This window comes from Scyliorhinus torazame, chromosome 8 (assembly GCF_047496885.1).
Source record: "Scyliorhinus torazame isolate Kashiwa2021f chromosome 8, sScyTor2.1, whole genome shotgun sequence".
NCBI classification, from domain to species: Eukaryota; Metazoa; Chordata; class Chondrichthyes; order Carcharhiniformes; family Scyliorhinidae; genus Scyliorhinus; species Scyliorhinus torazame.
Genome location: NC_092714.1, coordinates 158,985,928 through 158,997,932, shown reverse-complemented (window position 1 = coordinate 158,997,932; position 12,005 = coordinate 158,985,928). Strand labels below are relative to the sequence as shown.

Here is a 12,005-nt window from a genome sequence, read left to right as displayed (position 1 = left end):
GGAGCCTCACAATCACCGCCCGTGGCGGCTCCCTCACGTTAGGTTTCTGCCCTATCCACCTTTCGGATGTTGTCCAGTACCCCCTCCACCACCAGCCCCACCAGCATCCTTGAGACGTATCTCGTGGCACTCGTGTCATCCATACTCTCCGGCAAGCCAATGAGTCGCAGGTTCTGCCTTCTGAATCTGTTCTCCTGCTCCTCTACCTTTGCCCTTCGTGACTTGCAAAGGTCCCCCAGGAGCCCCACCTCCGCCTCCAATGCCACCACCCAATCACTGATCGGACATCACCTTCTCCATCTCCTGGATCTGTGACCCCTGTGTTTCCAGACAAGCTCGACTCTCCCCATCGATCCTTTCAGAGGTGCTAACGCTCCCTCAATGGCCTTTGACCAATCCTCATGCATCTCTTTCGCTGCTGGCTGAACTCCTCTCTAATAAATGCCATCAACTGCTCCATATGGGTTTTCCAACTTGTGACAACCCTTCCCCCTCCGCCATCTTCACAATTGCTACTGCGCCGCAGGTCACCTCCAGTTCCTTGGCCAGGTCTTTAACCTTTTTCTGCCAAGTCTGATAACCAGCCAACGGGAGGGGATCTTCTCCACACTTTCCTGTCAGAATTACTCCGCTTTCAGATTAAAAAAAAGCTCAAACCAATGCCTTCATGCTGGAGCTGCCCTGTGTGCGACCACTCACTCCGGGGCCGCCATCGGAAGTCCTCTTAATTCTTTTGATCTTGTCTTGATCTGAATACAAAGCCATACTTTTTCTTTCAACGTTCCTCCTATCCGGGTTTTCTATTCCACCCCACCAATCGCCTCTACTTTGCCCCAACATTAAAAAGATTGTTCAGTCACATTGATTCTGCTTTCAGTAATCCCCGAGACCTCGCTCTCTCCTTCCACTGTTAAAATCTTCAATAATGCTGGAGCTGCAGGTTAGGTGGATTGGCCATGATAAATTGCCCTTAGTGTCCAAAATTGCCCTTAGTGTTGGGTGGGGTTGCTGGGTTATGGGGATAGGGTGGCGGTGTTGACCTTGGGTAGGGTGCTCTTTCCGGGAGCTGGTGCAGACTCGATGGGCCGATTGGCCTCCTTCTGCACTGTAAATTCTATGAAAAGATTAGGAGGGGTTATTTGGTTACGGAGATCAGGTGGAAGTGAGGGCTTAAGTGGGTCGGTGCAGACTCGTTGGGCTGAATGGCCTCCTTCTGCACTGTATGTTCTAATAAGCTGTTGTTTCAGCCAGGTTGTCTGCCCCATGTTCTGTGCAATCTCAGTATACGCATTTAGTCTCTCTGGCAGCCATCCACTTTAACTTATTTTTCTGCCCTACTTAGCATTAAAATCTTGTACATGCTGGCAACGTTTGAGGTTTTTTGGAGTTGAACTTGATTTTTTAAATCATTATTAGTCATTATTAAATGATTGCTTCACATTTCATTGCAGAATGACACTATTCAGAGTGAATCATCACTAACATGTGATTGAATTTGTTAATAGCCAAGTACGTTGATTCAAAACTGAGAGCTGGGAACAAAGAAGCAACAGATGAGGAGCTGGAAAGAATGCTGGATAAAATCATGATCATATTTCGATTTATTCATGGTGAGCTCACATTGATTTGCAACTACATTGAGAATCCTCTTTATAAATTTTGTTTCTGGACTTCCGAATTGCTTTTTGTCTGAGGTATAGATTGCCCCAACCCAGAATATGAAGTAACAACTCAGCCCCAGCAAAAACCTGAATAATCAAGTAAACAGGCTCAGTGTTCTTTTTCCCTCGGACCTTATTGCCTCGGATGCTGAGAAAAGGCAGGCGAATGGCACTTAGTCAAAATGCTCATTTACAGAACCGGTGCATACACGATGAGCCAAATAGCCTCCCTCCTGTGATTGTTATTTTCCAGTTTTTACAGAGTAACAGCTCAAGTGTATCTGATATTTATAAATAAAGTCAATTCTCATTTACATGTGGTCGTCCCCTGCCTCCCCACCCCTTTCCTTGGTTGGTAGCTTAGTTTCCCTCTTAGCGTTGCCTTCTGCCATGGGCGCCACATACTGCGTTCCACTTCTTTCTGTTGGTGGGAGGGGGCCCCATGTTTTATTCTGTGCCCCCCCCCCCCCCCCCCCCCACCTTCCGAGTCACTATTCACCTCAAACAGGTCTTGGAACAGGCTGATGAATCGCCCCCACGCTTTGTGGAAGTCCTCATCCGACCCCATCGGATGGTGTACTTGATATTCTCCAGGTGGAGAAATTCCGCCAGGTCTGCCAGCCAGTCTACAGCTGTGGGTGGCGCTGCTGATCGCCAGCCGAGCAGGATTCTCCAGCGTGCAATTAAGGAAGCAAAAGCTAGGGCATCTGCCCTCTTCCCCAGTGTAATTCTGGCTGGTCCAATGCCCAGAAGACTGCCACTCGCGGTCATGGCTCCATCCTCACCCCCACAACCTTGGGCATTGCCTCAAAGAAGGCTGCCCAGAACCCGACAAGTCAGGGGCAGGCCCAGAACATGTGGGCGCGGTTAGCTGGGCGTCTTTGGCATCATTCACGTTTGTCCTCCACCTCCGGGAAGAATCGACTCATTCCGGTCTGGTTAGGTGAGCTCTGTACACCACTTTGAACTGCATGAGGCTTAGCCTAACGCAGGAGGAGGTGGAGTTGGCCCTGCTCAATGCTTCGCTCCAGAGTCCCCAACCTGCTTCCATCCCAAATTCATCCTCCCATTTTCGTCTGGCTTTGTCCAGTGGTAGCCTTGCCCTGTCCAGCAACCGTCCGTATATGTTTCCACAGTTACCCCCCTCCTTACTGTCTGTGTTGATCAGTTCCTCTAGTTGTGTGTCTCTCAGGACCCTGGGGAATCTTGCCATCTCCTTGCGGAGATGTTTAATTTGCAGTGCCCGAGTTCCTGACCTGCCGGCAGGTCCAAGTCCTCCATTAGCTTGTCCAAGTTCGCGAGTCTGTCCCCTGTGTAAAAGTCCCTGACCGCTAGTGTCCCCCCTGTCCTGTCTCCATTTTCTACAGGTGGCGTCAAGCATGGCTGGCGGAAATTTGTGGTTGCCGCAGATGGGGGCCATGGTTAACCAAAATGCTGCCTCATTTTATTCCATGTTTACAGTGTGGCTACCACCACTGGGCTAAATGTGTACTTTGTTGGGGGGATGGGCTCGGGGAGTTGTTCCCCTGCAGGAGGACTCCTCCAGCCTCACTCATTCAGTTTGGTTCTCGTATCCATCCCCTCACCCTCTCGGGTGCGCAATGGTAGTACTGTAGGTTCGGCAGGGCCAGGCCGCCCATGTTTTTCCTTCTTTGCAGTGCCGACTTAGGGATCCTTGGGTTCTTCCCCCCCCCCACACACACACACACACACACACCATGATCATTTTGGGGGTGCAGATCAGTATGGATCTAAACAGAACGAGGTATCTCGGCAGTACATTTTGGTTGTCCGCACTCTTCCCGCCAGGGAAAGCAGGAATTCATCCCATCTCTGTCCTTTTTAACTTCCCCCGCCAGACTGGTCAGATTCCACCTATGAATCCGTGTCCAGTCATGGACTATCTGAAGCGGAATTTGTTTTGGGCTAGTTTGAATGGTAGTCCCTCCAACTCCCCCATTTGGGTTCACCGGGAATGCCTTGCCCTAGTCCAGATTGCGTTGTAACCTGAGAAGGCTCCGAACACATCCAGAAGTTGCATGATTACTTTCAGGCCTTTCTGTGGGTCCGAGATGTCGAGGAGCAGGTCATCCGCATGGAGCGACATTCTGCTCTCTGCCCCTTCTTTGGATGCCCTTCCAGCTTTTTGTGTCTCGCAGGACAATTGCCATGGCGAACAGGAGTGGGCATCCCTGATGATGGTGAGACTTGCCCGTTCTGGTTATTTGTAACGTACAAGCCTATGGCTTATGATATTTTCTGGCAGAAGACCTTATCAGCCAATAGGTCCATATCCACTTTCTACGTAAGCCTTTGGGCACAGCCTGTCTGCAACCCCATATCCACCATTGTGGAGTATTCCGCCCTTGCTATTCCTGAAAGCATCGCTTTCCCCACTGCAAAGAAGTCTGTCTTTGAGTATGACTTGTGGACCGGCGGAAAGAATGCCTTCTCGCCAGGATGTAGGAACTGCTTTGGGTCCACCACCCCACCTGGTCTATGAATGTTCCCAGCTCGCTAGCCATGCCCGTCCTTTTTCCCAATCTGGCGTGTCCCCCCCCCCCCCGCCAATGATCAGTCGGCTCGTGTCAATATCGGGGATTTCCGCCATGGTCTTTTTTATGAAATCTGCATTGTCCCACTTGGGCTCATTCACATTTGCCAGGATTACCGGTGCCCCGTCCAGGACATGACGTTCACTGCTGACCATGACGTACCGTCCCCCTTGGTCCGTAACCATCCTTGTCGCCCAGACCTTGTCTTCTTATTGATCAATATGGCTACTCACCGAGCCCTCATCCCGTCGCGTGAATGGTATATCTGTTCCACCCAACCCTTTCTTACCCACAGTCGGTCCTTCTCCCTCAGGTGTGTCTCCTGCAGGAAGACTATATCGGATTTCAAACTTCTTAGCTGGGCAAAGACTCTGGACCTTTTCACTGGGCCGTTAAGTCCCCTGGCATTCGAGGTGATGATCCTGAAATGAAAATCGCTTATTGTCACAAGTAGGCTCCAAATGAAGTTACTGTGAAAAGCCCCTCATCGCCACATTCCGGCGCCTGTTCGGGGAGGCTGGTACGGGAATTGAACCCGCGCTGCTGGCCTGCCATGGTCTGCTTTAAAAGCCAGCTATTTAGCCCTGTGCTAAACCAGCCCCTCACTGGTGGGGGGTTTCTGTCCCTCTGCTCCTGCGGGATCAACCATACTTACCAGGTGGATGCGCCGCTGAACTCCGGGGGTTTCTCTTTGTTAGGAGTCCGTCCAAAATGGCCGTGATGACCGTTCTCACCACGAGGCCGGGCCCCTGCACTGCGGGGTTTACCTTTGTCCAGGGGCACCCAATATGGCCGCCAACTGTGTGTACGCCACGTGGGTGCACTCCTGCACTCTGGGGTACCCCATTGTTTAGGGACCCTCCAAAGCTGGTGCTTGCGGCGACATCTGGTTTCCACACCCTGTTCCTCACCCGCCGAAGCCTATACAAAAACCAACTCATTATACCTACTCTGCTTCTTTTGTGCTTTCTTCCCCCCCCCCCCCACCCCACGTCGCCCTTTCCCCAACTCCCCCCTATGCTTTCCCCTTCCCCTCCTCCCCCACCCCTTCCTCCGGACCAGGCGCTCACTCCCTACCAGGAGGAGCGCCGCAATCCCCCTTGCTGTCTGTCTTCCCATGCTAGCTATCCCTGCTAGTGTGGTGGTTCCCCTCCCGCTGACTGCCTGTTTTCCCTGTTTAAACTTTCACCTGCCTTCCCCTGTCCTCGCATCATTCTGTTTTTCCTTTGTGATCATAGCGAGGCAGCACAGTCATGCTCACTGTCCAATCAGTCTTTGATTCTTTCACAGTCTTTCTCTGCACAACTCTCATCGTTGCCTTGCTTGTCCCTTGTCCAGGCCATTGGTTCATACAAATTCATTGCTTCTGGTACGTGACCCAGAGCCTGGCTGGGAACAGCGCACCGGATCGTACCCCGTTCTTGTTCGGGGCCGACTTTGCCTGTTTGAATTCGGCCCTGTGTTTTGCTAGATCTGCCCCAATGTCCTGATAAATTGGTTTTTCGTGTCCATACCAGGTGCTCGCTTTCGTCTGACGTGCCCACCGCAGGATCCTCTCTCAATCCTGGTATCGGTGGAGCTTCACGATGATCGACCTCCGCTGCGCCCTGTCTTTGGGTTTCGGCCTGTGCGCTCTGTCAAGCTCTTGGGGGTTGGGGAAGTTGTCTCTCCCAAATAGGTTGCCCAGCATTTGGGCGACGTAGCCCGTTGGATCACTACCCTCGATGCCTTCCGGCAGGCCCAGAATCCAAATATTTTGCTGTTGGGTCCTCGACTTTCCCCTTTAAGTTCCCCTGGGCCGCCACCAATCTTTTCACTTCTGCTTCCAGGGCAATGATTCTGTCGCCCTGGTCCGTCGAGGCTTTCTCTACTAGATCGTCCTCTCTACTTCCACAACCCATCGATTGCCTTTTGCATGGTGGCATGGTGGCCATCGCCTCTGCCACCTTGACCGCCACCTGAATTTCTATCCTGATCGCCTCTTTCATGACGGTAAGCTCCTTCATAAGGAAGTTTTCCCATAGTCTCTAGGTGGTGGGGGCGGGGGTGGAGGCTGATGCTCAGGTTGTTGGTCTCCCTCCCTCCTGGGTGGCAGGGGCCCTATGTCTCATCTGCCTGCTGCTCATGGCTTTTTCCGCCACTTCTGCAGTCTCTTCGACACCTCAAGCTCCCGTTTGCTGGCATTCTTTCATGGCTGTTCTTTTCTCGTTGTTGACGTAGTTTTGTCTTCGAATTTTGGGCAAAATCCGACTAAAAGTGTCCTTTTTGGTTCTGATTTGGAAGAGAGGCACCAGATATGCGTCCACTCAGCACATCACCGTCACCAGAAGTCCTGACTCTGATTCTTAACAAGAAACTATTTTGTTTGCAATACTGTAGAAGAAAAAGGTTTCTGATATAACTTTCAGTGTCACTAGTATCAGTTCCATCTAAGCACAGTGATTATCCGCCCTTGCGCAAAGAATCACAATACATTCATCATCTGGACATAGGTGTCACTAACAAGGCTGACATTTATTGCCCATCCCTTGTTACCCTCAGAAGGTGATGCTGGAGTACCTTCTTGAAGCACTGTGGTGGTTTGAATTTGGATTTGTTTATTGTCACATGTACCAAGGTACAGTGAAAAGTATTTTTCTGCGAGCAGCTCAACAGATCATTAAGTACATGCAAAGAAAAGAAAATACATAATGGGGCAGCACAAGGTACACAATGTAACTAAGTAAACGCCAGCAAGGGTGAAGCATACAGGGGTGTTGGGTTAATGAGGTCAGTCCATAAGGGGGTCGTTTAGGAGTCTGGTAACAGCGGGGAAGAAGCTTTTTTTGAGTCTGTTTGTGCGTGTTCTCAGACTTTTGTACCTCCTGCCCGATGGAAGAAGTTGGAAGAGTGAGTAAGCCGAGTGGGAGGGGTCTTTGATTATGCTGCCCGCTTTCCCCAGGCAGCGGGAGGTGTAGATGGAGTCAATGGATGGGAGGCAGGTTCGTGTGATGGACTGGGTTGTGTTCATGACTCTGAAGTTTCTTGCAGTCTTGGGCCAACCAGCTGCCATACCAGGCTGTGATGCAGTCAGATAGGATGCTTTCTGTGGTGCATCTGTAAAAGCTGTTTGATACAGCAAAGTGGCTTTCGAGCCCATAAGCAGACAATGCGAAGAGGCCTGCAGATGGGCAAATAACCTGATGACCGTCAACTTGCAAGTTTATATCTCGATCTCAGAGCAACAGCAGGCTCCCAGCGTCTCTGCAACTTCACTTGCCAGCATCTATGGAATTTTAGAAATGGAGTTGTGTCATCAATAAGAAGAGCTGAGTTTAACATACTCTATTGGCTACAGTATTTTTCGATGTCTTTGAAAGTGAGTAGATATTTGAGGCATGAGGTTAGGATAATCGTCTGCCTCTGACATCTCCAGTGAAGGTAGCACGGTAGCATTGTGGATAGCACAATTGCTTCACAGCTCCAGGGTCCCAGGTTCGATTCCGGCTTGGGTCACTGTCTGTGCGGAGTCTGCATATCCTCCCTGTGTGTGCGTGGGTTTCCTCCGAGTGCTCCGGTTTCCTCCCACAGTCCAAAGATGTGCAGGTTAGGTGGATTAGCCATGATAAATTGCCCTTAGTGTCCAAAATTGCCCTTAGTGTTGGGTGGGGTTACTGGGTTATGGAGATAGGGTGGAGGTGTTGACCTTGGGTGGGGTGCTCTTTCCAAGAGCCGGTGCAGACTCGATGGGCCGAATGGCCTCCTTCTGCTCTGTAAATTCTATGAATTCTATGAAGTCAAGTTGGATTCCTAACAGCACCATTCTTGTTTTCTGAGTCCATAACATGCAGTTGCTTCTGTCTTGCAGCAATGTTGTGCAAGTAGCAGCCCTACCTGTGCCTCACAGGAGCAGCAGAGTGCTTTATCCTATATGAATACCATGTTGTACTTGACCTGGGAATATTTGGCTCAGAAAGTGAAACCTATTTTGTTACTTAATGGGTTTTGATTCACCAAAGTTATCACGCAAAGGAAAGACGAGTTTTACGTTACACGGTAATATTTGAATATATGGAAAAGGACTTCCTAGTACACTCTACCCTAGATTCGAGCCAGTTTGTTTGCAATGTTGTAAATTAATTTGAGCATCAATATGTACTTATTTTCCAACAGGTAAGGATGTATTTGAAGCCTTCTATAAGAAAGATTTGGCAAAACGTCTCTTGGTGGGGAAAAGTGCTTCTGTTGACGCTGAGAAGTCAATGCTGTCCAAACTAAAGCACGGTATGTCTTCGCAGTTACTGGGTGACTGGTTTTGTCCTTTTTTTTTCATGAATCATTTCTGTTATGTTAGAAATAGCTGGAGCTCTGATCATTTCCCATTTTGTTTCTTTAGAATGTGGTGCTGCTTTCACCAGCAAGTTAGAAGGAATGTTCAAAGACATGGAACTCTCAAAGGACATTATGATCCAATTTAAGCAGGTAATCTCGAACTATTTGCTCATTTCTTTTTCCTCCCTTTCCGCCCATTCCTCTAAATCTTGCATTCCTCTCTGTTATACTGTCCCTCTCTCTTCCTCTGACCTGCTTTAGCTCTGTATATCTGCACTCCTTTCACCTTCTCTATCCATCTTCCCCTTCCTCTCACTTCCCCCTCCTCTCACCTCCCCCTCCTCTCACCTCCCCCTCCTCTCACCTCCCCCTCCTCTCACCTCCCCCTCCTCTCACCTCCCCTTCCTCTCACCTCCCCTTCCTCTCACCTCCCCTTCCTCTCACCTCCCCTTCCTCTCACCTGCCCTTCCTCTCACCTGCCCTTCCTCTCACCTGCCCTTCCTCTCACCTGCCCTTCCTCTCACCTGCCCTTCCTCTCACCTGCCCTTCCTCTCACCTGCCCTTCCTCTCACCTGCCCTTCCTCTCACCTGCCCTTCCTCTCACCTGCCCTTCCTCTCACCTGCCCTTCCTCTCACCTGCCCTTCCTCTCACCTGCCCTTCCTCTCACCTGCCCTTCCTCTCACCTGCCCTTCCTCTCACCTGCCCTTCCTCTCACCTCCCCTTCCTCTCACCTCCCCTTCCTCTCACCTGCCCTTCCTCTCACCTGCCCTTCCTCTCACCTGCCCTTCCTCTCACCTGCCCTTCCTCTCACCTGCCCTTCCTCTCACCTGCCCTTCCTCTCACCTGCCCTTCCTCTCACCTGCCCTTCCTCTCACCTGCCCTTCCTCTCACCTGCCCTTCCTCTCACCTGCCCTTCCTCTCACCTGCCCTTCCTCTCACCTGCCCTTCCTCTCACCTGCCCTTCCTCTCACCTGCCCTTCCTCTCACCTGCCCTTCCTCTCACCTGCCCTTCCTCTCACCTGCCCTTCCTCTCACCTGCCCTTCCTCTCACCTGCCCTTCCTCTCACCTGCCCTTCCTCTCACCTGCCCTTCCTCTCACCTCCCCTTCCTCTCACCTCCCCTTCCTCTCACCTCCCCTTCCTCTCACCTCCCCTTCCTCTCACCTCCCCTTCCTCTCACCTCCCCTTCCTCTCACCTCCCCTTCCTCTCACCTCCCCTTCCTCTCACCTCCCCTTCCTCTCACCTCCCCTTCCTCTCACCTCCCCTTCCTCTCACCTCCCCTTCCTCTCACCTCCCCTTCCTCTCACCTCCCCTTCCTCTCACCTCCCCTTCCTCTCACCTCCCCTTCCTCTCACCTCCCCTTCCTCTCACCTCCCCTTCCTCTCACCTCCCCTTCCTCTCACCTCCCCTTCCTCTCACCTCCCCTTCCTCTCACCTCCCCTTCCTCTCACCTCCCCTTCCTCTCACCTCCCCTTCCTCTCACCTCCCCTTCCTCTCACCTCCCCTTCCTCTCTCTGTCTCTCTTGCCTCCCTTCTTCCCTCTCTCATTATTATTCTCTGCCCCCTGTTCTTCCCCTCAAATCCCTTGTCTACATCATAACCATGAATTTAGAGAGTGGCCAGCAGGCTGATTAACTGTGGGTGATATGAAAGTTTAGGGGAATTGTACGGGGAATGTTTTTCACGCAGAGGGTGTTGGGTGCCTGGAACGCATTGCAAGTGAAGGTGGTGGAGGCAGGCTCGATAACAACATTTAAGATGTATCTTGATTGACACATGAATGGGTGGGGAATAATAATCTTTATTGTCACAAGCAGGCTTACATTAACACTGCAATGAAGTTACTGTGAAAAGCCTAGTCGCCACATTCCGACACCTGTTCAGGTACACAGAGGGGGAATTCAGAATGTCCAAATTACTTAATAGCACGTCTTTTGGGACTTGTGGGAGGAAACTGGAGTACCCGGAGGAAGCCCACACAGACACGGGGAAAACATGCAGACCCCGCACAGATAGTGACCCAAGCCGGGAATTGACCCTGGATCTGTGAAGCCATAGTGCTAACCACAATGCTACCGTGCTGAGGATGAAGGGATACAGATCGTTTGGGCAAGAAGTAATAGGTCTAAATAAGAAATCTGGATCAGTGCAGGCTTGGTGGGCCTGTTCCTGTGCTGTAATCTTCTTTGTTCTTTGATGTGAGAGCTGACCTAAATCATTGCTACTCCTGACACCCAACGTAGGTTCATAGCAGAGGCCACTAGATGGCACTTGAGAGCAGGAATCCAGCTCCCACCGCCCAGTCCTTAGAACATAGAACATAGAACAATACAGCGCAGTACAGGCCCTTCGGCCCACGATGTTGCACCGAAACAAAAGCCATCTAACCTACACTATGCCATTATCATCCATATGTTTATCCAATAAACTTTTAAATGCCCTCAATGTTGGCGAGTTCACTACTGTAGCAGGTAGGGCATTCCACGGCCTCACTACTCTTTGCGTAAGGAACCTACCTCTGACCTCTGTCCTATATCTATTACCCCTCAGTTTAAAGTTATGTCCCCTTGTGCCAGCCATATCCATCCGCGGGAGAAGGCTCTCACTGTCCACCCTATCCAACCCCCTGATCATTTTGTATGCCTCTATTAAGTCTCCTCTTAACCTTCTTCTCTCCAACGAAAGCAACCTCAAGTCCATCAGCCTTTCCTCATAAGATTTTCCCTCCATACCAGGCAACATCCTGGTAAATCTCCTCTGCACCCGCTCCAAAGCCTCCACGTCCTTCCTATAATGCGGTGACCAGAACTGTATGCAATACTCCAAATGCGGCCGTACCAGAGTTCTGTACAGCTGCAACATGACCTCCCGACTCCGGAACTCAATCCCTCTACCAATAAAGGCCAACACTCCATAGGCCTTCTTACAACCCTATCAACCTGGGTGGCAACTTTCAGGGATCTATGTACATGGACACCTAGATCCCTCTGCTCATCCACACTTTCAAGAACTTTACCATTAGCCAAATATTCCGCATTCCTGTTATTCCTTCCAAAGTGAATCACCTCACACTTCTCTACATTAAACTCCATTTGCCACCTCTCAGCCCAGCTCTGCAGCTTATCTATATCCCTCTGTAACCTGCTACATCCTTCCACACTATCGACAACACCACCGACTTTAGTATCGTCTGCAAATTTACTCACCCACCCTTTTGCGCCTTCCTCTAGGTCATTGATAAAAATGACAAACAGCAACGGCCCCAGAACAGATCCTTGTGGTACTCCACTTGTGACTGTACTCCATTCTGAACATTTCCCATCAACCACCACCCTCTGTCTTCTTTCAGCTAGCCAATTTCTGATCCACATCTCTAAATCACCCTCAATCCCCAGACTCCGTATTTTTTGCAATAGCCTACCGTGGGGAACCTTATCAAACGCTTTGCTGAAATCCATACACACCACATCAACTGCT

At 50.7% G+C, this 12,005-nt stretch overlaps 1 protein-coding gene across 3 annotated transcripts in view; it reads left to right on the top strand.

Moving 5' to 3' along the window:
• Positions 1-12,005, top strand: part of LOC140428224 (cullin-4A-like) — a 195,504-nt gene that overhangs the window by 110,301 nt on the left and 73,198 nt on the right. For all 3 annotated transcript variants that reach the window (XM_072514450.1, XM_072514449.1, XM_072514448.1), the window contains 3 exons: positions 1,506-1,610; positions 8,369-8,479; positions 8,592-8,677. In XM_072514450.1, coding sequence (XP_072370551.1) covers positions 1,506-1,610; positions 8,369-8,479; positions 8,592-8,677 — 302 coding nt within the window. The remainder of the gene's footprint in view (positions 1-1,505; positions 1,611-8,368; positions 8,480-8,591; positions 8,678-12,005) is intronic.